The following is a 25426-nucleotide window of genomic DNA, read 5'->3' on the forward strand; positions in this document are numbered from 1 at the left end:
TCCCGAATAGGGGACTCAGTGTAAGTTTGGTTTGTGAACCACTAGCGCCCTCTGGAGGAAGACAACTTTCATTAGGAGATGGTTATGAAGTAGCAAAATTGTTGTCACAAGTTGGCTCTAAAGTTTCTTGACACTATTGCTTAGTTTGTTTCTAGCGGGAAATGATTTCAGTGACACCTGCGTTAATTTTATGCAGTAGGACTGACTGACCCTCGTGTATGTGGTAAGTGAGGATTCCTTTATGTTTTATTTAGAAATAACGTCACTTTTGTTGAAAAGGAATCGATGAAACGGAAAAATCTGTACGTTTTAAACGAGGATTAAGTTTAAATTCCTTGCAAAGGCATTCAGACTTTTTAGTTAATTGCTAAATGTTATGTTTTTGGTTTGCATAAATGTGCATAATACTTACGAAAAAATAAAATAAGTAAATGAACATGCCAGCATGCCAGATAATGTAACATAAAAAACACATTTTGGTTAAATAAAAGTAAGAATCGATGTAGAAAAATGGATTTAAATCCATCAAGGTTTTCTGTTTCATGTAAATGTTGAAAAGAGTATCCAAACACAAGGACAAAACTAACACTGGAGTGTTGATTGTCTCGCAAGAAAAGGGCCATAGAGTAGTTTATATGTGTCACTGTTTGTACTGTCCACAAGTGTTTTATGACAAACCATATTATTTCATCTCCCATTTAATGGCATTTTTTTTTTTCAATAAATGGTCTTCTATTAACCGTTATAGAAGTTTACCCTGCCTGATCAGTGATCATTATGTATTGGTCATAAAAAACTATTAGTTGGCTTCTAAAATCAGTACTCTATGCAGTACCCTAGAAAACCTTACAAGATAACAGCCCTTTGCTTAATTTACAGTAACTGTCAGCATAAATATGGAGTCAATACATGCTAGCATTATTTTATGTTTAATCAAAAGTTATAGACTACCTTAATGGACATTTAGTTTAATCAAGGCTTTAATTATGACATTATACAATCTGTTTTTTAAGGACTTACTATAAAGGATGAAATGTTCCCATCATCCGCTGACAATTCAGGTAATTTAATCTTCACTCTTATATTGCTACAATATTATATACTTCTGTCTTGTACTTGTTGTTTCTGAATGAGGTACATTCTCATAGCATTCTCAAATAATGGCTTTCACTTGTCAAATGCACAGGGAAATGCTACAGTCAGCCATTATTTGGATCGTTTGCATCCTCTGAGTCCTTGGAGACCAACGGCTCTGACAGGTAACAATTGTCAGGGGATCTTCCTTGGTTTTTGAATTTTATATATATATATATATTTAAATAAATAAACTAAATTAAGACTTTTAAATATGTATTTATAATTGTATAATTTGCATTATATAAATTATATTATATATGTTAATGAAAAAATATTCAGTCTTGCTGTAAAGTGCTACTATACATTTTTTTCATCAGATATGGTGCCTATGATTCTTTTGGACTTGGGTCCTTGAATACTGAAGATAAAGATAGCGTTTTTGATAATTCAAATGGAGAGTACATTGACACCTGTTCATCCACTTGGGGAGCAGATGTCTTATCAAACTGGGACAGGCCTTTCATCATGTCTTCCCAAAGGTCCAGGTCTCCGTTTTTGGACAGCGGCAGAGAGATTGAATACTCAACGTCCAACCTCTCCGATTCCTCCAGCCTGTACTCTCCTTCACACTCTCGGCCAGCGCCGATTGGCTCACGGGGCAGAGACATGCACCCATACGTGCACAAAAACTACCGCGGAAGAGGTGCTGTTGTACCTGAGGACAAAGGACAAGATGTAGGGGTACGTCTGGTGTCTAGTTTATTTATTGAGCAAAAGCAATGACTTTCATTGTTGAATTTTCTTTATCTGTTCTCTTCCACAGTGCTCTAGTCAGAACCCATCTATTTGCATAGAGAGATTCTACTCAAAACCATCTGCTTTGGTGTTTCGAGGGACCAAGAGGAAGATGATGGAACCAGTACCTCCTTGCAAGCTGGTAAAAAAAAAGAGGATCGTAAGAGCAACTCCCAGCATAATCAGCCTTGTGGGTATGTGATGCGCTACTTTGATGGACCAAACATGATTTAAAATTGTTAAATTGTTGCACTTTCTTTACTGGATTTTTCAAAAATGTTGACTTGCATTGCTTTTTTTTTTTTTTTTTAGGACCACACATTTCAAAGGTAAGAATTTACAATCAAAGATGCCTCAAAATCAGTTGTGTGATACTAGAGTTTGTCGTTTCTACAGGACAGTTGTGTTTCTTCCCAAACCAAGGAAATAAATAAAGAGCATGGTATGGCTGTTATATTCTATTGTTTATTACATTTGAAAAAAAGTTGTATCTCACAGCATGATTCATTGCAAGCGTGGTTTATTATTTGAGTGCAGAGCTTGGTAGGAAAGTTCGAGCCAGAGAGAAGCGCAGAAGGCGACGAGAGAAGAATCATGAAAAATATGGAGATAAGCACAGGTAAACACTGAAATTTCAACTGACTCACCGCTTGCTGGATATTAATTTATTATTTGAATCTACTGTATATATATTTTTTAAGGCAGAACTTGATAACTTCTGTATTGCTTTTAGAAGCAGCGAAATGTTGACTTGTGAAATGTGAAAAGGCTAAAGAATTAAAATTTGTTCAAAATTTTTAGGTGGGCTTTTACATGTGCTTTTTGTAAATTCCACACGTTTGAAGACAAAGACATTGAGAAACATTTTGGAAGCACGTATCACACAGAGACTCTTGACTACATACGACGGCAAGCCAAACTTGATGACAAGGTCATCAGTTTTTTGCATGTAAGACTTTTAAATTATTTTCTTTCTTGATGTTTTAGTCTGGGTTTTTATTATATTTGTTGAAGTACACTTACCCCATTCTAATATTGCACAGGATTGCATGGTTCACAAGTTTCATAAAACTGTCTCTACCCTACACAAACTTAAGTTTTCCTGTGGACGAAGCAAAGATGAATGGGCAAAGATAATGGAAGGTTTGACTCTGCTTAAGCCAACATCACATAAATATACATAATATGATAAATCAGTACACTGATGTACAAGTATTTTTTTGAACACTTGATGCTTTGAGGCTTTATCATCTTGCATTCTACAAAGACACACATACTGACAGATTCTATTTAAACTTCTTGTTCCTACAGGGGTGACAGAAGAGGACTACATGAGAAGGATGGAGGTGGTTTACTGTGTTGCATGTGACATTCACATTCCTGTGGTTTTCAGCTCTGTACAGCAACATCTTCATTCACTCACTCACCTCACGAGCAAAGTGGTAACATGACTCTCTCCTCTCTTCTCTAAATATCACGAACCATCATTTTTGTCTTATATATGGCCTTTTTCTCATTTTGCTTGTACGTCTTGTGTTCCCCCCCCACTTAAAGGCTTATAAGGAGCAGTTAAAAAGAGACAGTGTGGTCACAGCTAAAGCAATAATAAATAATGACAATGTGAAGGTGCGCTATGAGAAGTACATGAAGGTAATGACATTTGTGGCATATTGGAACACATTTAGAAGTCAAGTCACCTTTATTTATACAGTGTTTTTAACAATACAGATTTCTCAAAACAACTGCACAGCATCAATTAGGAAAACAGTGTCAATAATGCAAAATGACAATAGTAAACACTAATTTTTCAGTTAAAGGCAGTTCATCATTGAATTCAGTGATTGTCGTCATCATCCAGCTCAGCTCAGTTTAAATGGTATCTGTGCAATCAAGTCAACGATATAGATAGAAAATACGTTTTTTTTTAAACAATATTTAATGGGATATCTTTTTGTTTTACAGGGAGAGGACCCATTTGCAGTCGACGCCAATGACACAAGTTCTGATTCTCAGGATCCTGAGAAATCTGATGAGGCAGATGAAGACGAAGAAAATAGTGACTCATAATAATGGACAAAAAAAATGGATTTCTACTGTACTTTCTCACTCTATAACTTCAAATGGTCATTCACATGACCTTGCAACACAAAGGGCCTTCACATTGATCCACACAAGTGTAGGCTAGTTTTCTTCTGATAAAGTGTATGCATCATACTGGGGCCATGTTTTACTGGTGTTTGTAGTATCTGTGTTGGTTTGTACTAACAATATTTAGTCACTGTTCCAAAAAATGAAACTTTACAGCTTTATATTTAAATGCAGATGTTATATTTTGTTCCCTTTAATATTTGGGATTGGAAATTTGTCTTTTCACTGTTTGCTTTGAGATGAGATGGTGTGTTGACCATTAAATATTCACTTTAAACTAGATGTGCTTGCTGTGAGAATATATTTAACAGCTTTAATTATTCATTTTACCCATTAGAACTGTATGTATGACTATTCTGTGAGAAGAATACTGGCACCAGCTACACTGGAAGTCCCTCTACTGGAGGAAAGAGATAAAAACAACTCTGAGAAACTTGAGTTGTACCATTGAGGCTATATCGAGCGGCAACCTCCCGCTCTCTCTCGTGAAGCCAACAAGGAAGTATCTTTTCATTTTTTAAAATTATTTAAAAAATGAAAAGATACTTTAAATGCGAAATTAAAACCGCCAGTAGGTGGCAGCAAGTCACTGTTGATAAGTGAGTCATTGCGAACGAACTGAATCTTTTAAACGGTTTATTGATTCAGGAAGGAAACACCACCATGTTGCTCAGAGACGCAAAACAGTGCTGTAGCTGTGCTGTAGAGCAAAAACAGGCAATATGCTGTCTAAAACGTAAGTCTCTTAATTAATTTGTTTATTGAACTGTTGTAAAAATCAATATCACATTTCGTAATCATGCTGATTTTTGGAAAGAAAAAAAACTATACGAAATTCTAAAACACATGCACTAGTCTAACCCACTACATCTCGTAATGTGTGCGTGCACTCTGTAGGTTTGTTTTGTTAGGTTTTTTTGCAATATACTCGATAATGTCAACACCACACAACACACAACAAGCTGTCAATCTGAGTGGGCCAGTGCCACCCTTGCCCTCATCTAGCCTCGCCACTGCTCCACAGAGGCTTCCCTACCAGTGCCCTCAATTTATACATGGTCTGCCTGTGAAGGTCATGCTACTAGTTGTCTGAAATCTTTTCGTCTGCTCCAGTGTTTTAAGAGGCCTCTGCCTGATGCTTATCAGATGCAGGCCTGCTATCCCATCATACTGAGTTTACAGTTTACTTTATAAGAATCATTTGTTTCTTTGCATCATGCTACAATAGTCAGTTTAAAATGCACTGTGACTGCTGGAGATAGATGCTATATTTATAGAAAAGAGACATAAAGTATCTGTTTTTGACATTGCTAACCCTCTAATGAGACCGGGACTCAGGTGGGTACGTTGTAGGTATATTTAAAAGTGACAAAACCTTATTGGTTTCCTGACTGTTCACACTGAAGTATAATGACGTTATTAGGTCTGAAATGACACAAATTAACAATGGAAACAGGAAAAATTATCCTTACAGAAAAAATAGAAATAAAAACAAAACTGAAAAAATAACATTAGCATGTGCTTTAACTGCACTATAGGAATTATTTTTCAGAGCTTTAAATATAAACAAACATTATTGGCATATGTTTTACAAGGAAATACTATTTGTGACCCTGGACCACCAAACCAGTCTTAAGTACTGTGGCACGGCTAAATTTATACCAATAGTCTCAAGCATTGTACGGGTCAAAATTAATTCTTTTCCTTTTATGCGAAAAATAATTAGGATATTAAGATCATGTTCCATAAAGATATTTTGTAAACATTCTACCGTAAATATATCAAAACAATTTTTTTTATTAGTAATATGTATTGCTAAGAACTTCATTTGGACAATTTTAAAGGCGATTTTCTCAATATTTTGATATTTTGGCACCCTCAGATTCAGAAACTTGATAGTTTCAAATAGATCTCAAATATTGTCCTATCCTAACAAACCATACATCAATGAAAAGCTTAATATTTAGCATGCAGAAAATCTATAAATCTAAATTAAAATAACCATTATGACTGGTTTTGTGGTCCAGGGTCACATTTAAGTTTTTCTAGTTTCAAAATTTAATTCAGCGTGTCACTTATTTTTATTTTAATTGTTTGTGAAATATACTGGAATTTTTTGAGAGAAAATTGCTTCTGCACTAAATGTTCATGCAGACAGATTGTGACAGATTGTACAATAAATGCTTGTTGATATTCCATTAAACAAGACGAAAAATAGCTACTTTTGGTATATAAAGATGTTAAGTGTTGCCTTTGAGTGGAGGGCAAGTGTTTTCTGTTCTAGATGCTAAAGCTCCGATTTTAATTGGGCATTAAACCCAGTGAGAGATTGATTGTAAAACTTTTATCTAGGGTATGGCCTTGGATTTATTTGTGTCTGTGTGTATGTTTATGTGTGTGTGTGTGTGTGTGTGTGTGTGTTGCCCAAGGGAAAAGAGCACAAATCCAGAACTGGCACTTTGTAAGCACTTGCACAGATGATGAGCAGTAATTATGCTTTAATGATTTCTTTAGGGCATCCCCCCCTCCCTTGCTCCCTCACTAGCTCTCTCTCTCAGTGTCTTTCTTCTTACTCACTCCCCCTAAATTAAGACTTATTTTGAAAACATTTGGTGATGAAATGCTCCTTAAGTCATCTAATTGCCACACGAACCTCATGCGGGCATTTTCGCTTGGCATCTTTGATGTCTCATGCCCCTGCCTGTGTACTGATTGGTGCTTATTGGCTGTAATTGGGACAAGTTGTTTTAAAAAGGGCATCCGCTGCATGACTTTGATGGCTGCAGTGGCCTCGCCATTGCTCAGAGTGGAGGAACCCTCCCCCAGCATGCACCCACGAGCACTAAGGCCCTGTCACTTATTAAAGGAGGTTGTCACCACAAAGTGACAGATGTCCTGATAGGATCTGGCTGAGACTTTGGCCCCCGCCTGGCTTGTTAGTACACATGGTTCAAGGGAAGAGAACTGTTGGTTGTTTTAATAACTGTTACTTGTATTCTTCAGAGGCCTCCATCTTTCCCACCCTCTGTTCCTTGCTCATTCTTCGCCTTCTCTCTCGCTTTCCCTTCTTTTTCTCCTGCTAGGAGATGTTTTATACCCCTTGTAGCTGCTCTCAGATTCTGAGCTCTGTTCTCGTTCTCTCCCTGAGGTGCTGGCCTTGTCATGTCAAGGGTTCAGTGCCATCCGAATGTTTTTAAAGCTCCATTTTCGCTCTGTGCTGCCCCCCTGCTTGTCACATGAAGATGAGGCTGGTATCCCGGGGTACACACCTGGCACTCTCAGTCCCTCACAATCCCCCATCAACCCTAAGCATCCCTCTGGAGAGCAACCCGTCCTTTTAGGTTTCTTCCACAGGTAAAATTGTGAAAAACCTTGCAAGGCCCCCGGTTCCCCCGGAGGTAAAATCTATAATGGAGTTTTGATTCAAGCTACAAGGGCCTTGAAAATTGACTGCTTTAACCACACAGCTGCCTTTCAGAAGGTCAGCGCTGCACATAGACAAGAGAAAATCATTGGCCCAAAGAGGGCTGGAAAAGGCCAGAACAGCTCACCGCAAATTACACACCAGCAGGGCACCATGCAGAAATGCATTTTTTTCCCCAGCAGTAACTTTTATTTGTGCAGTATGGCTTCTTAAACTTTCACATTTTTCAACATCAATTATTCAGAATGTAAACTTATTGAATTATGGAACTTCCAAACTAATAACAGTTTTCATGCATGCAGCGCTTCACTCTCGGTGATACAAACTGGTGGGTCTGTTTTGATATCCTTTGATGATTGTGTGAGGTCAGAAAGCTGGAGTTACTATAAAGAGAATATTTTTATTGGCCTCAAAATGTGACTTGTAATATACCAGGGTCTTTCCTAGCTGAAAATATTTTGTGCTAGTAGCAAAAGACAGAGGGCGCGATAGTATAGCGTTGCAGAATTCAGCAGTCATAGATTGATTTCTTTTGTCAATTTGATGTCAACTGACACATAACTGTTCTCTTTTGTAAAGCTCTTGTTATATTCCATCATATGTCACACTCTCATAGCAGGAGGGAGTTCTATCCATTTATCCAGATAATCACTAACATCGAACGAGCACAATATTGTTTTTTTCAATCAATTCAATTGAATCTATTTCATAAACAAAATGAATTACATCTGTATGTGAAACCCTAAATGATATTACACTTCAACTTAATATTTCACAACTGAAAATATTTAATAATTCATCTTCCTCCCTCTCGTAAAAAATCCCTCATCCTTCTCCCGAAGTAGGTGTTGGTATGAAGAGTCAAACATGGCATTATATTTTCATTGCTGCTGGAATCTAAGACAATCATTGCTTTATCATCAAATTGACTGAGATAAACTGAGAATTCCTGACTTACAATTCTCCGTCTCACATCACAGATGGCAATGTTTGTTAGAAGAAATAAAAAACACCTGCCAAGAGTAGTCATTGCATCCTGTCAGGACAAATTGAAAGTAATGGTACCTGACAGTTAAATTCAGCTTCTGACAGAAGCAAACTTGTTGAATTCCCACAGAAGTTAATACTCTAAATACTCGTTGTTGCAATCAGTTAAACATCCCCGGGAGGCTCAACAGAGCTTCCCTTTGAACAAATACCCGAGGGAGGCCAGCCTGGGACAGCGCCAGAACCTACAGGTCTTAACGGCAGGTGCTTCTGGGAGTTTATGCAATGAAACAATTGATAATTTCTCCTGCGACTGTTGGGAGAAAAGATGTAGAAAAAGAGAGGAGAGAAAGAGTTGAGAGTGTTTTAAGTAAGAATCTTTATCTGAGCTTAATTTCCCATGCTTGAGCAGAGTGGAGGATTTTTTTCCTCCTTACAGATCTTTTTGGTTAGATCCTGCCTACCCAAGATAGACCCAGGGGCACTCTAAGAACATACACATCACCTAGATTTGCCTTCCAGCCCACTTCCCTCTCCAGCGATCGCTCCCTCGATCCCCGACGGCTTCTTTGTGCAGGAAAGACGAGAGAACGTTTTAGAAATCAAATTTCACTTTGTCGGGGGAACCTGGAACAGACTCTAATTTGAATAGAATAGCTTTAAACGTATTGCCTACACCTCCATTTAATCTAGACAGTTTTTTCATCTTTCTTTAAAAGTATAGTGACTTGCACTTTTTCTATAACAAGTAATTAAGGGTGACCAATATGATAATGAAATAAAAAAACTTTATCAGTTAATAATTTTTTTACATTTTTTTTTGTTATTATTCCTTTGAAATATTTCTTATATATATATATATATATATATATATATATATATATATATATATATATATATATATATATATATATATATATATATATATAAAATTTGTTTTAGTTTTTTTACAAAACAGTTCCATTGTTTACCAATTCAAATTATGTGGTTTAAATGCAAAACAATGTCGAGGTCAATGAATCTCTTAAAATATCAGATAATTAGTCATTTTTATGGCAAGTTAAAGGTATTTCATTTTGTAATTTCAGACCATTTATGTATTTAAAAAATACAGTAAGTAACTTGCACGTTAACCAGAATTATTTATTTAAATTTTATCGTAATCATGGACAATCTTATGTTATTGCCCTCTGTATTCTGAACATTGTCTTTCTAAACTCTGGTAGGTGTTTTTTTTTTTTTTTTGTCTTGATTGCTCAGTCATAAACACCTCAACGCCTCTTTTCTCTTGAAAGCATTTCTCTTGTTTGCCACACTAGCATGCTGACAGACATGTGGCCCAATGAGGGATTTAATAGTGCACAGGTTATCATAAGGATGAGTCAGTCTACTGAGACACAAGGGATATGGAAGTGGTCTACAGAGAAAGATGTGGGCTGGTTGGGGGGGGGGGGGGGGGGGGTGTTGGTGTGGGGGTTTGGAGGAGATGTACGTAGGTAGTGTATTCCTCCATCCCTCAGCACCTTGCCTGCATTGACCAGAGTGTCCATCAGTGTGGTCTCTCGAGTGCTGTAGGAACAGCAGTGCTGGCAAAAATAAAAAACACAGTCCAAGAAAGTGCTTTTTTCATAGCAGGAATAGGAGTGATGGATTGGGTTAGCATGAGCACACAATGCATTTGTTACAGAAAGAAAGAGAAAACAAGGTCTGGCAGAAAACCCCTCCACTGTCAGTTGGCATTGAAATATGTAATGATGAACAAGAATGGGTTAAAAATAATGAATGAATATTTGGATATTAGTATTAAAGATTTCATGTATCTCATATGCAAATACATTTGTTTCATTATCAGCATATCTTTGACATTTTCAATAATGCATGGATTGTTTGTCCTGTGTCCTTGAATTGATATCTGACTTAACGTGGCCCTCTGTGTTTTGCATGCATCTTCTGACCTTCATCGCCCATGAAATGTAATTATTTTTGGTTACTGATAGATGTGAAACATGTACTCCTGAGATTTGTGTAAAGGCAGGCTACCTGCCAATTTGAAGGGAGCGATTCTGAGAGCATAAAATATGAACAACCTTTCTGTGCAATAATTGTCCCAATTTCCTTTGAAGAAGGCAATCATCCTGGATGTTCACCAAGAGCTTATTTAGAGATATATATTTTTTCCATCTAGGTTATATTAATTAATGCATGCCTTAGCTCAAATTAGCCCTCTAAGGAGCAATAACTCAAATTCTTGTATTTATGTAAGTAATGGGTCAAAAAAAAACATGCTAAACTGAAATAATTATGCAGTCCAACACTTAGCTTTGAGAATAAACTGCTTGAGAAACCTGATAAAATATGAATGTGTTTAGGGTGCAAATTTGTAAAATATTTACAGCCTAGTATTGGTGGGGCACAGCAGTTAAGTTGGCAGTCAACTTCAATAATTACTAATAATAAATGAAACTTTTTCACTGAATTTATTGTTACTCATTTATTTGTGAAATGTGTTAATGTTTATAACAATATTTATTGATTTGTAAGGTAATCTTGGGAATGCTTGAAGTGCAGAATTCTGCCTTGCAACGCAGTGCTCAGTTGTGATGTGAGAACTCAAGGAGACTGCATGAGACTCAGCAAGAAGCCCCCATGGGGACTGATTTTATGTCAGGAGATTGCAGATTTTTACACTAAAGAAGCTACTCAATCTCTCTAAAGACTGAATTATTAAAGGCCTTGTATATTTTTCAAAGGCTGGGTTTAGCTTTCAGATGAGAGTGTGTGTGTGTGGGGGGGGGGGGTGGGGGGTTCATACGGGATCATATCTGTCCCACCCCCCACCTCTACAATTCTCTCTATACTTCCTCAAATGGCCCTTTACTTTCTAAGCATGCTTTTACTGCCTTTGAAGAGTTATTTTTGTTGATGAAAAGGATATGCCAGCTTGGTAAAGTGAACTGCGGCGATTCGTTCGCTCGTTTAATACTCCTCCCTCCTAGGTTTGGTTCATAAATTTATTATCAGTAAAGTATACGAGCAGTCTCATGCCTTAGTGAGGCCTGGAAGCTAAGTGTTGCTGATGTGAAAAGATTGAGAGCCAGACAGAACAAGAGAGAGAGCAAAGAGGTGAAGGGTAGGAAGAGAGGGAAAGAAGAAAGTGTGTTTTGGTTAGAGCGTTATCTTTGCCTGACTGACGACCGGGTGTGAAGTACAGTATAAAGCTCTGGCTTCATCGATGACTTTCTTCATTGTGAGCTGTAGGAGAGCAGCCTGGCTCTAGTGCATGTTCATTACTGAATGCTGTAGCTGATTAATTCCCATTGGACACACACATTCTCACAACACTTTAAAATTTAACAAGTTTTTTTGCCTGAATAGTCAGTTGCATATTAACTTTAACCTTTTTATTTTTTCATTTTTATTATTTCACCAAAAACAAAAAAAAAATAGCCTTTTCTCGGATTGCATTATATTCTCATCCAAAGATCCAAAGAAGTGAGTTAATGATGGCAGAATTTAGTCATTTTGGTGAACCATCCCTTTCCAATGAAGGCATGTATTATATTATATGATATATGATATGATATGATATTATATTATATGATATTAATTATATTATATTATATTATATTATATTCAGGGAAAATTAACTTTTTTTCAATTAACAGCCAGTTTTGTTACTAAATCTGGCCATTCAGAACTTCTCAACAAATCAAACATATAAAAAATAAACCAGATTATAAAAGTTTATCACATCTTAGATTTATTGTTAATGTTATTTTTATTATTTTACTTTTGCCATTATTTTGCCTTTATAATGATAGGTCAGTTAGTTCACAGGAAGTGAAGTGGGGGTCGGAAGTGATACAAAATCTCGCTATAAATAACAATAAATTAATTTTGCTACCTATCACATTCTGTTTTATTAATGTCTACACCTACCCCAGCCCTAAACTTATGCCTTACAATAATGCAAATACAGTAATTGTTGTTCAGCGTGACAAAAATGATGCAATATTAATGCTTGCATGACCAGGAAGCCCTGTGGCTGAAGCTGTATCCATCCATACATAAATTATTAATTATATTTTGATCATTAAAGTTATTTCATAGTTCAGTGATTTTCACAAAAGCATCTTCAAAATGTGAAAATTATTACTGGGCATCAATTTAACTGTTTAATGCGATTAATCACACGACTGTCTTCGATTAATCGCGATTAATCACATTGTTATGCACAAAATTCAACAATGCATTTAAAAGTAGTGTATTGTGCACTTTTTTCTTTTAAAAGTACTGCTATATGAACAAAAGTTTGCAAACACTTTAAACAAATAAGTTTACAGCAGTATTCATTTTATATAGTAGCAGTTAAAATATGTCTTGTAAATCTCAACTTATAACATTAATGTAATAAAATTAAATATAAAACAAGCTATTTGCTCCACCAGGGCATTAATGTTTTTATAGAAACCATTTTATAATTTGTTATAGAAAAACCAGTTATGCTCAGAGTCCAGAGCCTCAATCATAATACAGGCACATTCCAAGTAGAGACCTGCACGATCATGGCACCCAACCCAACAGAGTGTGGTGCAGGACAACACTTGATGGGTGAGTGTGGGTGCGTGCGGGTAGAGACTTGAATGCGTGTGAATGCAGGAGAATAATTAGGGAGTACTCACACTAGGCAATCTTAACTGTGCCCGAGCGCGTTTGACCACTAAAGCATGGTTCGTTTGACTAGTGTGATGACTCTGTGCATTCGTTTAGCCGTCCATCGCTCGGTTGTCGTAGGGAGGGCGGGTTGTTCAGCTTCCTGACAGCCTGATGGATGAAGATATCCTTCAGTCACCTCCCGCAGTCTCCTCCCTGATGGCAGCAGATTGAAGAAGCTGTGTGACGGGTGTGTGGGATCACCTGCAATGCAGAGGGCTAAGGGGGGTGTCTGCGGTCTTGGGTGACGGGATGGGGGGCTTATGATATTAGACTTCGTAGCCTATAATAAAAGATAATGAATTTCAAACCTTAACTAAACACATTTTTATTCAAAGAACAACCGTCTGTCACTACTCTTTAGTCTGCCACAAAAAACAACAACATTAAAATCATGAACTCAAATGTCATTGTAAAAAGAAAAAAAAAACAATGACTGTTGTAACAGTGCGTAAATCAAACCTTTCTGTAACGCTAACGCTAATAAGCTTAAATGAAAATAACGAAATAATTGTGTAGCAGAGTATTTTTTTGTACACAGTGCCGCGAACTGTCAATCACTCCTGTACGCGTGCATCACTGTCCTCCTCGCAGCTGCAGCAACTTGCGCTCTCTTCATCAAGCTTTAAAACAAAAAGGGGACGTCTGGTCACCCTACCACACAGTGATGCAGCTAGTCAGGATGCTCTCGATGGTGCCTCTGTAGAATGTGCACATGATGGGGGCCCGGGGCCGGGTGGCTCACCTCACTCCTGTAGTTTGTCTCATCTCTGTTGCTAATGAGACCCACAACAGTTGTGTCATTCGCAAACTTAATGAAGAGGTTGGAGTTGTGTGACGGTGTGCAGTCGTGGGTCAGCAGAGTGAAGAGGAGGGGGCTCAGCACACATCCTTGGGGGGCCCCAGTGTTCAGAGTGATGGTGCTGGATGTGTTGCTACTGACCTGTACTGTTTGAGGTCTTCCAGTCAGAAAGTCCAACAGCCAGTTGCACAGTGAGGTGTTGAGGCCCAGCTGGACCAGTTTGTAAATGCATTTTGTAAAAAAACACCGCTTGGATGGGAGAGAGCGAAGCCTCTGAACCAAGATGGCCACGCATCCACATGCAAAGATAAAGATACATAAAAGTGAAAAGTGGTTTGTAAATATGTTGATGCTTAGCCTAAATAATTTTACCATGTGAGGGCTCCTGCAGTCTATAACAGTCCGTGTTTAATCTTAGTCCACTTTAGCTAGGAGTAAGATCACATCAGAAATAGGTCGTAAGAATGTTTTCACGTTACCACCTGAGGTTGTTTTAACTTCTATCTTGCGGACCTTTCCATCACTGCTCGGGAAGACGGATGTGATTAAGCCCAAAGGCCAGTCATTCCTTGAAGACTGAACTTGTTTCAACAACACAACATCTCCAATGTGCAAGTTTTGGTGAGTGTCATACCACTTCCGTCAAGGTTAGAGTGTACTGATGTATTATTTTTGCCATCGGCTCCAAAACTCATTGGCCAATGCGTTTACTTGTCTCCACTGATATCTTAGAAGATCCTTTTCAGTGGAGTTCTCAATTGGGATGGGTACTCCTGGCTTTTGGATAAGGAGCATTGCTGGAGTGAGTACGCATGGAGAATAGGGATCTGAAGAGACAGGAATCAGAGGTCTAGCATTTATGATTGCGGACACCTCTGCCATTAGAGTGCAAAGTACCTCCTGAGTCAAGTGAGCATGTTTCTTCTGCAACAGCATACCATCTAGAATCCTGTGACTCACGCCGATCATGCGTTCATGGATTCTATAACTTCTATATGTACTGCTCGTATACTCATATACATGAAGAGTATAGCCCACCAATTGTTTTCAGCTACCCCACCTCTGGTGTGTCGAGTGACCACAGTACATTGACCAAAAACATCTAACCCCACGTAGGTAAATGGAGGGGATTTACTGAGGCACTCAGGTGGCAGATCTGCCATCTTCTGGACTTCCTGCTTTCCTCTGAGTCAGAGGCATGTCACGCAACAATGAAGAAAGGAGTTTATCAGTCTTTTTCCTCCTAGAATCCACAAGCCAGCTGATCTAATTGCTCCTTCTGTAATATGTCGGCCTTGATGGTGCGCTTTGGAATGGTAGTAATTCACCAACAGTTTGGCAACATGACTTTGCTTTGGGAGGATGATTCTTCACCTCTAACTCCAGAGAGGCGTGTCTCAGACGTCCACCAACCCTCAAAAGATCATCGTAGATGTAGGGGTCGAGGTTCCTCAGCCCACTTGAATGAAAAACTTGTTTGTTCCTCTTCAAAGCAACATAGTCCTCTGGATATAGCTCTTTCTGTACATGTAAAAGAATTTGTTTCTTTGCGCTTGCCTGGTCTTCAGGAGTGCGTATATCACTGCACTGATGCCATCCTTTGCACGCATGTGATGTGCTGATGGAACTTGATGACTGAGAGCGTGCTTGATGAATCAGAAAGGAAACGGCTCTTAGCAAAGATTCCCAGGTTGAAAAGCGCTGAAACCGTTCTGAGAAGTGGCTTCTGTCAATTTGAGTAACTGCTGGTCACACAAGGTCTGATTTCTGCATCCATCTTAGGATTCACCAGTTCGAAGAACTAACATTCTTGCGCTTGGGGCATTTTAAAGAGAAAGCTGGGTCCTGTGAACCATATAATGTCATTAAGCTGTGATGTAACCACAGATCTTGTCGCTAGATCAGCTGGATTCTGATCTGTAGGCACATAATTCCACTGATCTGGAGAAGTTGACTGGCGTATCCATTGAACACGGTTGTGCACATAAACGAAGAAGCATCTGGACTCAATGTAGATATATCCCAGGACTACTTTGCTATCACAATAGAACTTCACAGCATTCGGCTTGTAGTCTAGTTTGTAAAGGATATGTTCAGTCATCTCTACAGCCAGCAACACACCACACAGCTCTAGGCAAGGGATGGAAGGCTCAGGACGAGGTGATAGCTTTGCCTTGCCCAGCACAAATCCCACTTTGACCTCGCCTTCATCAGTCAGAGCTCGAATGTAAGCCACAGCCCCTATGGCCCAGTTCGAAGCATCTGAAAAGACACCCAACTCAGTGTATGAAGTGTTAGAGAGTGAATGATGTAGGTATGTGCGTGTGATGTACATGTTGCTTAGCTTTTGAAGTGAGATTCTGCATTCTTCCCACTTGTTTATTTTCTCTTCAGGAAGGGCTGTGTCCCAATCATGCTCCTCTTTAGCCAGCTCACGTACTAGCGGTCTGCCTTGGATTTTCACAGGTGCCACCAAGCCCAAAGGGTCGAAGATGCTGTTCACGGTGGAGAGCACTCCACGGTGAGTGTAGGGCTGGTTGTTAGTTATAACTTTGAAAGGTGAAGGTATCTGTTTTTATGTCCCAGTATAAACCCAGGTTTCTTTGAGTGGGCCAAATCTCATTTCCAAAATTCAGATCTTGGAGGCCAGAAGCCAGGTCTTCTGGTGGGAAAGCTTGCATCACGTTGACACTGTTTGAAGCTATCTTGTGTAGCTGAAGTTTAGACTTGGAAAGCAATTCTTGAGTACGCTTGAGCAGGTCGAACGCTTCAGCTTCTGTGGGAAAGGACATGATACTGTCATCCACGTAGAAATGTCAGTTGACAAAGTGTGAAGTGTCAGTTCCGTACTCTTGCTCACTTTGCTGTGCAGCTAACCGTAGACCGTATATGGCAACTGCTGGAGAAGGGCTGTTCCCGAAAACATGTACCCTCATACGGTATTCTACCACTTCTTTGCTCAAGTCACTGTCTCTGTACCAGAGGAATCTCAAATAGTTTCTGTGATCTTTTTTCACCAGGAAACCATAAAACATTTGTTGGATGTTCGCCATAATTGCAGTGAGATCTTTCCTGAACCGTAAATGCACACCTAACAAGGAATTGTTTAGGTCAGAGCCTGAGAGGAGCACATCATTCAGAGAAATACCTTGTTGTTGTGCACTGGAATCAAATACCACCCGTATCTGTCCTGGTTATTGTGGATGATATACTCCGAAGATGGGTAAGTACCAACATTCTGCATGGTGGTTCTGAAAGAGCTTCTTCATAAAGGCAGGAAACTGTTCTTTCATCTCAGGTTTTCTGCTCAGTGTGCAACGCAAAGAATTAAGACGTGATAAAGCTTGTTCCCGATTATTGTGGAGTAATGGCCTGGGTGAGTGAAATGACAAAGGAGTGGATTTTCAAGAAGATTTCATCCTCAAAAGACATGGCAGGTTTGTTATAATTTTTTGGTTCTCTCAAATACCCTGAGTCCAAGCCCATCTTCGTCTTGCATGCAATGAGTAGCGTCATTGAAAGAATGGGAAAAAACAACAGACTCATGCTCCCCACCATGACACAATTTCTCTTTCACTTTGAGGTGGCTCTGACATGGAGTGAGATGAGATAGACGACCATTCTCCAGGGTGTTAGTTTTGCCAATGCAGACATCACCTACAATTACCCAGCCTAGATCCAACCACTGTGCAAAGGGTGCATTGTGAGGCCCATTAAATTGTTGTCTCACTTTATGTATGGATCTAGCTTTGGGATGAACTGTGCCAAAGGTTTCAAATGTGGATGAACAAGGGCGACCTCTGGCATGGGAATTTCTAATCTGCTGCTCATTATCTCGTCACACTCTATTAGTGGAGGGAGATCAAGACACATCTCACCATCCAGCGTCTCTATTTGGAAACCGACTGCTTTTCTACCAGACATTTCTATGGAACCAGAACATTATCTCAACAAATATGGAGAGGGGTTACTTTGAAGTAAGTGACATGACATTCAGCCAAGTATGGGGACTCGTACTCAGAATTCGTGCTCTGCATTTAACCCATCCAAAGTGCAGACACACAGAGCAGTGAACACACACACACACACACACACAGCAGTGGGCAGCCATTTATGCTGCGGCACCCGGGGAGCAGCTGGGGGTTCGATGCCGTGCTAAGTCGTGGTATTGCCGGCCCGAGATTTGAAACCACAACCCTAGGGTTAGGAGTCAAACTGTCTAACCACTAGGCCACGATTTACCAAACAGGACTCCAAACAGATGAAAGAACTCTCCTTTGGCCAGTGAGCGGTTGCTCTGGTCATCAATGATGACATACATCTTGATGGCTCGTCCCTGCTGTCCTTGAGGAAATACATGCACCAAGCACATTTTTGCACAGGATCGCATTGAAGTACTTTCTCCACAAATTTCTGTGCACCTTGAAGTTACCTCTGGGGTTGTGTTGACCTGTTGTTCTGTGTTTCGTTCTTGTATCGGAGATGTAGAGAGGGGTGGGGCTATGTCAGGATGCATAACTGTGCAATGTCTGTCAGAATCACATTCAGAGCATTTGAGGATCATGAGACATTCTCTGGCTACATGACTCGGAGAGCAACACCTGAAACATCTTTTATGTTCTTTCAGCAGGTTCTTGCTAGTGATGCGCGGGTAGTCTCATAACCTGCGGGCCCCACGGTTAACCCGCGGGTCTGGTTGGGGCGGGTTAAGAAATTGGCACTTTATTTGCGGGGCGGGTTGGGGCGGGTCACTAAAAACAAAATTTTTAAAAATTTATTGTGGCGGGGGAGGCGTGGTTTAGCGAAGTCTGCAACGGGAGAGCGAGTGAAGAGACGAGCGGCGGTAAGTGGTTCAGGTGAGAAACAAGTAACAGCTGGATCTCGTTGCAGTGATTGGCGTGGGGAACCATTTAAGGAGCGCGACAGCTGCCGAAGGACGAGAGAGACGGGGACTCGTGCTGGACCGAGAAGGCTGCGGAAACGGACAGTAAAGTGAAGGCGAAAGCTGCGAAGTGCGCGCACCTGCCGCGACTGTTTCTTTGTTTTATTTTTTTGGTTTGGTAAATAAAGCTTCTCACGAGCCCCGTACGCCGACCCTGGTCTCCTTCCTTTACCCCAACCTTGAAGTTCATTACACTGGTGCCGAAACCCGGGATAGGAAGGAGAGCATCCGCCATGCAGACTCCGTCAGCCACATCATCCTCGCCGTTTGCGGACATCATCACATCGCTCGCGGGTCTTCATCAAGAACACCACCAGGCCCTGCTGGAGTAGGAGCAGGAGGACCGCGAGCTGTTCCGGAGCCTGCTGGACCGGGAGGGTCGGATGGGGACGGACTCCCCAAACGCCCCGCCCACCAACATGCCGCTCACCAAGATGGGACCCGCTGACGACCCAGAGGCGTTCCTCGACCTGTTCGAGCGAACGCCAGAGGCATATGGGTGGCCGATGGACAGCTGGCCCGTCCGGGTGATCCCTCTGCTGTCGGGGGGGGCCCAGAAGACGGCCCAACAACTGCCCGTCCCGAACCTCCTGGTCTACGCCGACCTGAGACGAGCCATCCTCCAGAGGGTCGGCCTCAGCCCTGAACAACATCGCTAGCGCTTCCAGTCGCTGGCCGAAGCGGGCCGACCCTTTGTGTTGGCGCAGCAGCTCCGGGACTCGTGCCGCAAATGGCTGTTGGCCGGGGACGGCGACGCCGAGTCCATCATCAACGCGGTGGTGCTGGAACAGTTCATCTCCCGCCTCCCAAAGAAGACCGCCCAGTGGGTCCAGTGCCACCGCCCGGCGTCGCTGGATCTGGCCATCCAACTGGCGGAGGATCAGCTGGCGGCGTGCTCCGGGGTCGGCGAGCCCCTCCCGGCTGTCTCTCTCTCTTCCCCTGTCTCCCCCCCCACTCCGAAATCTCTCCGTCTCCCTAGGTCCCGTTGGGTGGGGCCACCGAGGGCTGCACCCCGCTGGAGGGTGGCGATGGAGCCTGCAGCCGGGGCACGAGGTCCCGCACGAGGGATGGCCGCACCCCAGCAACGGGGGAGTGAAAACTCTCCGGCTGCTTCCCCACGTCAATCCCCTGAGCCACTTCCCACCACCAGGGCAGCGGGGAGACCCGGGCCAGCCTGCTGGTGTTGCGGGGATCCGGGCCACTTTGTGGATAGGTGCCCGATGATGGAGGTGGGGACACTGGTCCAGAGCCCGGACGACCCGCAGGCTGCCCCCGATCAAGCCGGGCTGTACCAAATACCTGTGAGTATTAAGGGGGGTACCTATCAGGCTCTGGTGGATTCAGGTTGTAACCAGACCTCCATCCATCAAAGCCTGATACAATCCGGGGCATTGGATACGGGCCGCATGGTTAAGGTGAGGTGCGTGCACGGGGATATAAGGGAATATCCATTAAAAGCCATAGGCATTAAATTTCGGGGCCAAAAGCATAGTGTGGAGGTGGCCGTTAGTCCGCGCCTCCGGAATCCGCTAATTTTGGGGACGAATTGGCCAGCGTTCCATCATTTACTGGGGTATTTGACAGCGGGTGCCGTCGGGGGAAAGAACTGGCCGGGGGCGGGGCGAGCGCTCAGGTGGGAGAATCTGTCCCGGGACCTAGCGGGGCGGTCCCAGGGGAACCGAGCGGCGTGGCGAGGCTAAACCTTGCCAGCTGCGATGACTTTCCCCTGGAACAATCCCAGGACGAGACGCTTAAGCATGCCTTCGAGCAGGTCCGCTCGATCGATGGGCGGGTCCTCCACCCTGAGCGTCCGCTATCCCACCCGTATTTTGCCGTTATTAAAGACAGGTTGTATCGAGTGACCCACGACGCTCAGACAAAGGAAGATACAACCCAGCTGTTAGTACCGCGGAGCCGTCCGGAAATGCTTTTCCAGGCGGCGCATTGTAATCCTATGGCAGGGCACTTAGGAGTAGCAGCAACACTAAATCGCCTAACGCCCCGATTCTTTTGGCCGGGCATTCACGAGAACGTGCGCAGGTGGTGCGCGTTTTGTCGGGAATTTCAGTTGGTAAACCCACCGGCTGTTCCAAAAGCGCCTTTGCGCCCTATTCCTCTAGTGCAGGTCCCCTTCGAGCGAATTGGTATGGACCTGATCGGCCCGTTAGAGCGTTCCGCACGGGGACACCGTTTCGCGTTGGTCTTAGTGGATTACGCGACACGGTATCCTGAAGCAGTGGCGCTCCGCAACATCTCGGCAAAGAGTGTGGCGGACACCTTGTTTCGTTTAATCTCCCGTGTGGGAATCCCAAAGGAGATTCTCACGGACCAGGGCACCGCGTTTATTTCACGCACGTTAAGCGAATTGTACGGATTGTTGGGCATTAAAGCGGTGCGTACCAGCGTCTATCACCCACAAACGGACGGTCTGGTCGAACGGTTTAATCGCACATTAAAAACCATGATCCGGAAGTCGTACAAGAAGACGCGAAAAATTTGGACTGTTGGCTAGAACCCCTCTTATTTGCTGTGCGCGAGGTCCCCCAAGCCTCCACGGGGTTTTCCCCCTTCGAGCTTCTCTATGGACGTCAGCCCCAGGGGGTGCTAGACGTCCTGTGAGAAACTTGGGAGGACGGACACTCGGATAGCAAAAATGAAATTCAATATGTCCTGGACCTGCGCACAAAACTCCATACACTGGGGCGGCTCTCTATGGAGAATTTGCTCCAGGCCCAGGGCAGACAAAGCCAGCTATATAACCGGGGAGCTAAGCTGCGAGAATTTACACCGGGAGATAAAGTGCTCGTATTACTGCCAACCTCTAGCTCCAAATTGTTAGCCAAGTGGCAAGGACCCTTTGAGGTCACACGGCGGATAGGGGATATCAATTATGAGGTAGTACGAACAGATAGAGGCGACTCACGGCAAATCTACCACCTCAACCTCCTTAAAAAATGGAGCGGGGAGGAGTCAGTGTTGCTAGCGACGGTAGTGAGTGGGGAGGAGGATCTCGGGCCAGAAGCGATTATTAAAAGAAAACCCCTCGCACTGGCCCTAGGAGGGGACCACCTCTCGCCCTCGCAGATCACTGACATCGCGCGGTTGCAGGTGGAATTTGCGGACATGTTTTCGCCCCTACCTGGTCATACGGACCTGATTCAGCACCACATTGAGACAGAGCCGGGTGTCGTAATTCGCAGCCGGCCGTATAGATTGCCTAAACACAAAAAAAGGTAGTTTAGATTGAATTAGAGGCCATGCTGGGGATGGGGGTAATCGAGGAGTCACACAGCGATTGGGCGAGCCCGATAGTTTTGGTGCCCAAAACGGACGGCTCGGTACGGTTCTGTGTAGACTATCGCAGGGTGAATGCAGTTTCCAAATTTGATGCTTATCCAATGCCGTGAATTGACGAGTTGCTCGATCGGTTAGGCACGGCTCGTTTTTATTCGACATTGGACTTAACCAAAGGATACTGGCAGATCCCCTTATCTCCCATGTCCAAAGAAAAGACAGCCTTCACCACGCCGTTCGGATTACACCAATTTGTTACGCTTCCGTTCGGCTTGTTCGGGGCCCCGGCTACGTTTCAGCGCCTCATGGATCGAGTGCTGCGGCCCCATGCTGCATATGCCGCAGCCCACCTGGATGATATTATCATCTATAGTGGGGACTGGCAGCGGCATATGGAGCATGTAAGGGCGGTCCTCAGGGCGCTGAGACGGGCGGGGCTAACGGCCAACCCAAAGAAGTGCGCAGTTGGGCGGGTGGAGGTAAAGTATCTGGGCTTCCACTTGGGCCACGGGCAGGTGCATCCCCAAATTGATAAGACGGCAGCAATTGCAACCTGTCCCAGGCCCAAGACCAAAAAGGAGGTGAGGCAGTTCTTGGGGCTGGCGGGATATTATAGGAGGTTTATTCCTCATTATTCGAACCTCACCAGCCCGTTGACTGTCCTCACTAAAAAGGAGGTACCGGATACGGTCCAATGGACGGAGCCGTGCCAACGGGCCATTACCCGAGTTAAGGCGGCCCTGTGTGGCGGGCCGCTCCTGCACTCTCCTAATTTTGCTCTCCCCTTTCTTTTGCAGACAGACGCGTCGGACAGGGGGCTGGGCGCGGTCCTGTCCCAAAAGATGGGGGAGGAGGACTGCCCGGTGCTGTACATTAGTCGTAAGCTCTCAAAAAGGGAGACTAAGTACAGCACCATAGAGAAGGAGTGTTTGGCCATCAGGTGGGCGGTTCTCACCCTTCGTTACTATCTCCTGGGACGGGAGTTCACCCTCTGCTCGGACCACATGCCCCTCCAGTGGCTCCACCGCATGAAGGATACCAACGCGCGAATCACCCGTTGGTATCTAGCTTTACAGCCATTTAAGTTCAAGGTGATTCACAGGCCCGGGGGCGCAGATGGCTGTGGCCGACTTCCTCTCCAGGAATGGGGGGGGGGGCTGCAGGCCGGATGGCTCCCCGGCCTGAGTCGGGCGGTGGGGGTATGTGGCGGGGGAGGCGTGGTTTAGCGAAGTCTGCAACGGGAGAGCGAGTGAAGAGACGAGCGGCGGTAAGTGGTTCAGCTGAGAAACAAGTAACAGCTGGATCTAGTTGCAGTGATTGGCGTGGGGAACCATTTAAGGAGCGCGACAGCTGCCGAAGGACGAGAGAGACGGGGACTCGTGCTGGACCGAGAACGCTGCGGAAACGGACAGTAAAGTGAAAGCGAAAGCTGCGTAGTGCGCGCACCTGCCGCGACTGTTTCTTTTATTTTTTCGGTTTGGTAAATAAAGCTTCTCACGAGCCCCGTACGCTGACCCTGGTCTCGGGCGTACGGGGGTCGGCGTACGGGGCTTGCAAACTTGCTGGTAACTTCTCCACTATGGGATTGAGACCACGAGGGGTATCGAGATAAGCTAACCCCGGTAAGTATGCATCTTCTTTAGCTGCAAGGAGCTCCATGAGCAGGTCTGCAAGTTCCTTGAGTTGTGTGTTGTCTTTTGGAGACAGACGTGGAAAGTTATCTAAGTGCTTAAATAAAGCACCTTCTATCACTTCAGGAGTAGCATAACATTCCTGAAGTCTCATCCAAGACCGATGAAGAGCTTGTGGATTAGTAACATACACAGCTCGAATCCTTCTCACATGATCCGACGATTCCTTCCCCAGCCACTTGACTAATAAGTCTAATTCTTCAATGAATGAGAGCTGTAAGTCTTGTGTAGCATTAAGAAATGAAGACTCCCATGCTCTGAAGTTCTCTGGGTTATCATCAAACTTACTAAGTCTTGTGGTGACTAGATCTCTGCGCTCTACAAATCTAGAAAAGTCTAACATAGGCACGGCTTGACCTTGAGACAAAAAAAATGCTGCATATCTGGATGGACTGCGTAGCTTTGTGAAGCAAGATTTTGACATGGAGATGCTTTAGATGTTTTGGTATGGAATGAGGCAGATTGTACAGTGACTCTGGATATCTTGCTCGCTGCTGTCGTTCACCTTGACAGATTCTGCTCTGCTCCTGAACAGTATCTGTGCCACCGTCGTATGCAGCATTCATGCTCTCAGATTTTCCTAACACACATGGAGTCGATTCCTTCACACAGGTTAACCCTCTGAAGTCGATTAACGTGTAAAACAAACAAACAAGGTGTGCTGTCTGCAGCCTTTGTCTGCGCTGATCTTCATTTACAAACACGTCATTAAAATGAACTGTAACTCAGTGAATACTCAACTAAGAGACATGAGAGAGATATCTATAGAAAGCCTGACATGTTTACTTTTAAACTAAACATGTGCTGCTTAAAACAGATATTCTGTGATAAAGTAATCCATATGAAAACAACGCGATGTCCGTTTTTAACGTCTCCCTTCATTATCTTCTAATGTGACCACGCCCCCGCGCTGAACGCTCTATTCAGATTCTAATGTTTCACTGAAGCACGCGGCTTGAATACGCCCACACAACAGAAGATAACGCAGCGAGACTGTTCAAGTTTTTTTTATTTTACTGTTTGCTTCGCGATGAGAGGAATAACACATTATTAACCCCGAAAAGATGTGATGTGGTTGAGGATTTGAGATCTGGATTTCCTCAGAAAAAAAGAATGAAGCACTTTATTCAGCAGAGATCATAAACATGAGTAAGTCTCTTTTTATTTATTTATATACTTATACTAGTTTTCACATAACGTGTAAACAATTTACTAGTTAGACTTTTTCCAAAGACTTTTCCAAACTATAATTGCTGACTAAATGTATAATCAAGTGAAATATTATGAAATTTCAATAACAATATACAATACTATACAATTCAAAAGCTTGATGTAACTAATATAAATGTAACAAATAAATGTAACAAATGTAACAAACAATGCTGTTCTTTCAATTTATCCCCCCTAAAAAAACTGAAAAAAAATATTCTCAGCTCTTTTCAACATTAATAATAATAATAATAATAATAATAACGATAATAATAACAATAAATGTTTTTTTGTAGAAAATAAGATTGTAAAAAGATTTCTGAAGGATTGTGTGACTGGAGTAA

The 25426-nt window shown here is 42.7% G+C and overlaps 1 protein-coding gene across 1 annotated transcript; it reads left to right on the forward strand.

Annotated features, from left to right (window-relative positions):
* On the forward strand, positions 1 to 3950 carry znf326 (zinc finger protein 326). The gene is made up of 13 exons (XM_059570210.1): positions 1 to 223; positions 1014 to 1061; positions 1187 to 1259; positions 1455 to 1818; positions 1901 to 2066; positions 2185 to 2201; positions 2269 to 2314; positions 2410 to 2491; positions 2674 to 2821; positions 2916 to 3015; positions 3184 to 3314; positions 3427 to 3522; positions 3835 to 3950. Exons 2-13 carry the CDS (start codon positions 1034 to 1036, stop codon positions 3937 to 3939), a joined length of 1356 nt encoding a protein of 451 aa, XP_059426193.1. The 5' UTR covers positions 1 to 223; positions 1014 to 1033; the 3' UTR covers positions 3940 to 3950.
* Positions 3951 to 25426: the final 21476 nt, after the last annotated feature.

This window comes from Carassius carassius, chromosome 17 (assembly GCF_963082965.1).
Source record: "Carassius carassius chromosome 17, fCarCar2.1, whole genome shotgun sequence".
Lineage (NCBI taxonomy): Eukaryota > Metazoa > Chordata > Actinopteri > Cypriniformes > Cyprinidae > Carassius > Carassius carassius.

Coding starts and splice junctions, on each gene's coding strand:
- znf326 (XM_059570210.1), top strand. CDS start 1,034: ATGTTCCCATCATCCGCTGACAATTCAG. Junction 2,822..2,915: donor AGGTCATCAGTTTTTTGCAT/GTAAGACTTTTA, acceptor AATATTGCACAG/GATTGCATGGTTCACAAGTT. Junction 3,523..3,834: donor GCTATGAGAAGTACATGAAG/GTAATGACATTT, acceptor TTTGTTTTACAG/GGAGAGGACCCATTTGCAGT.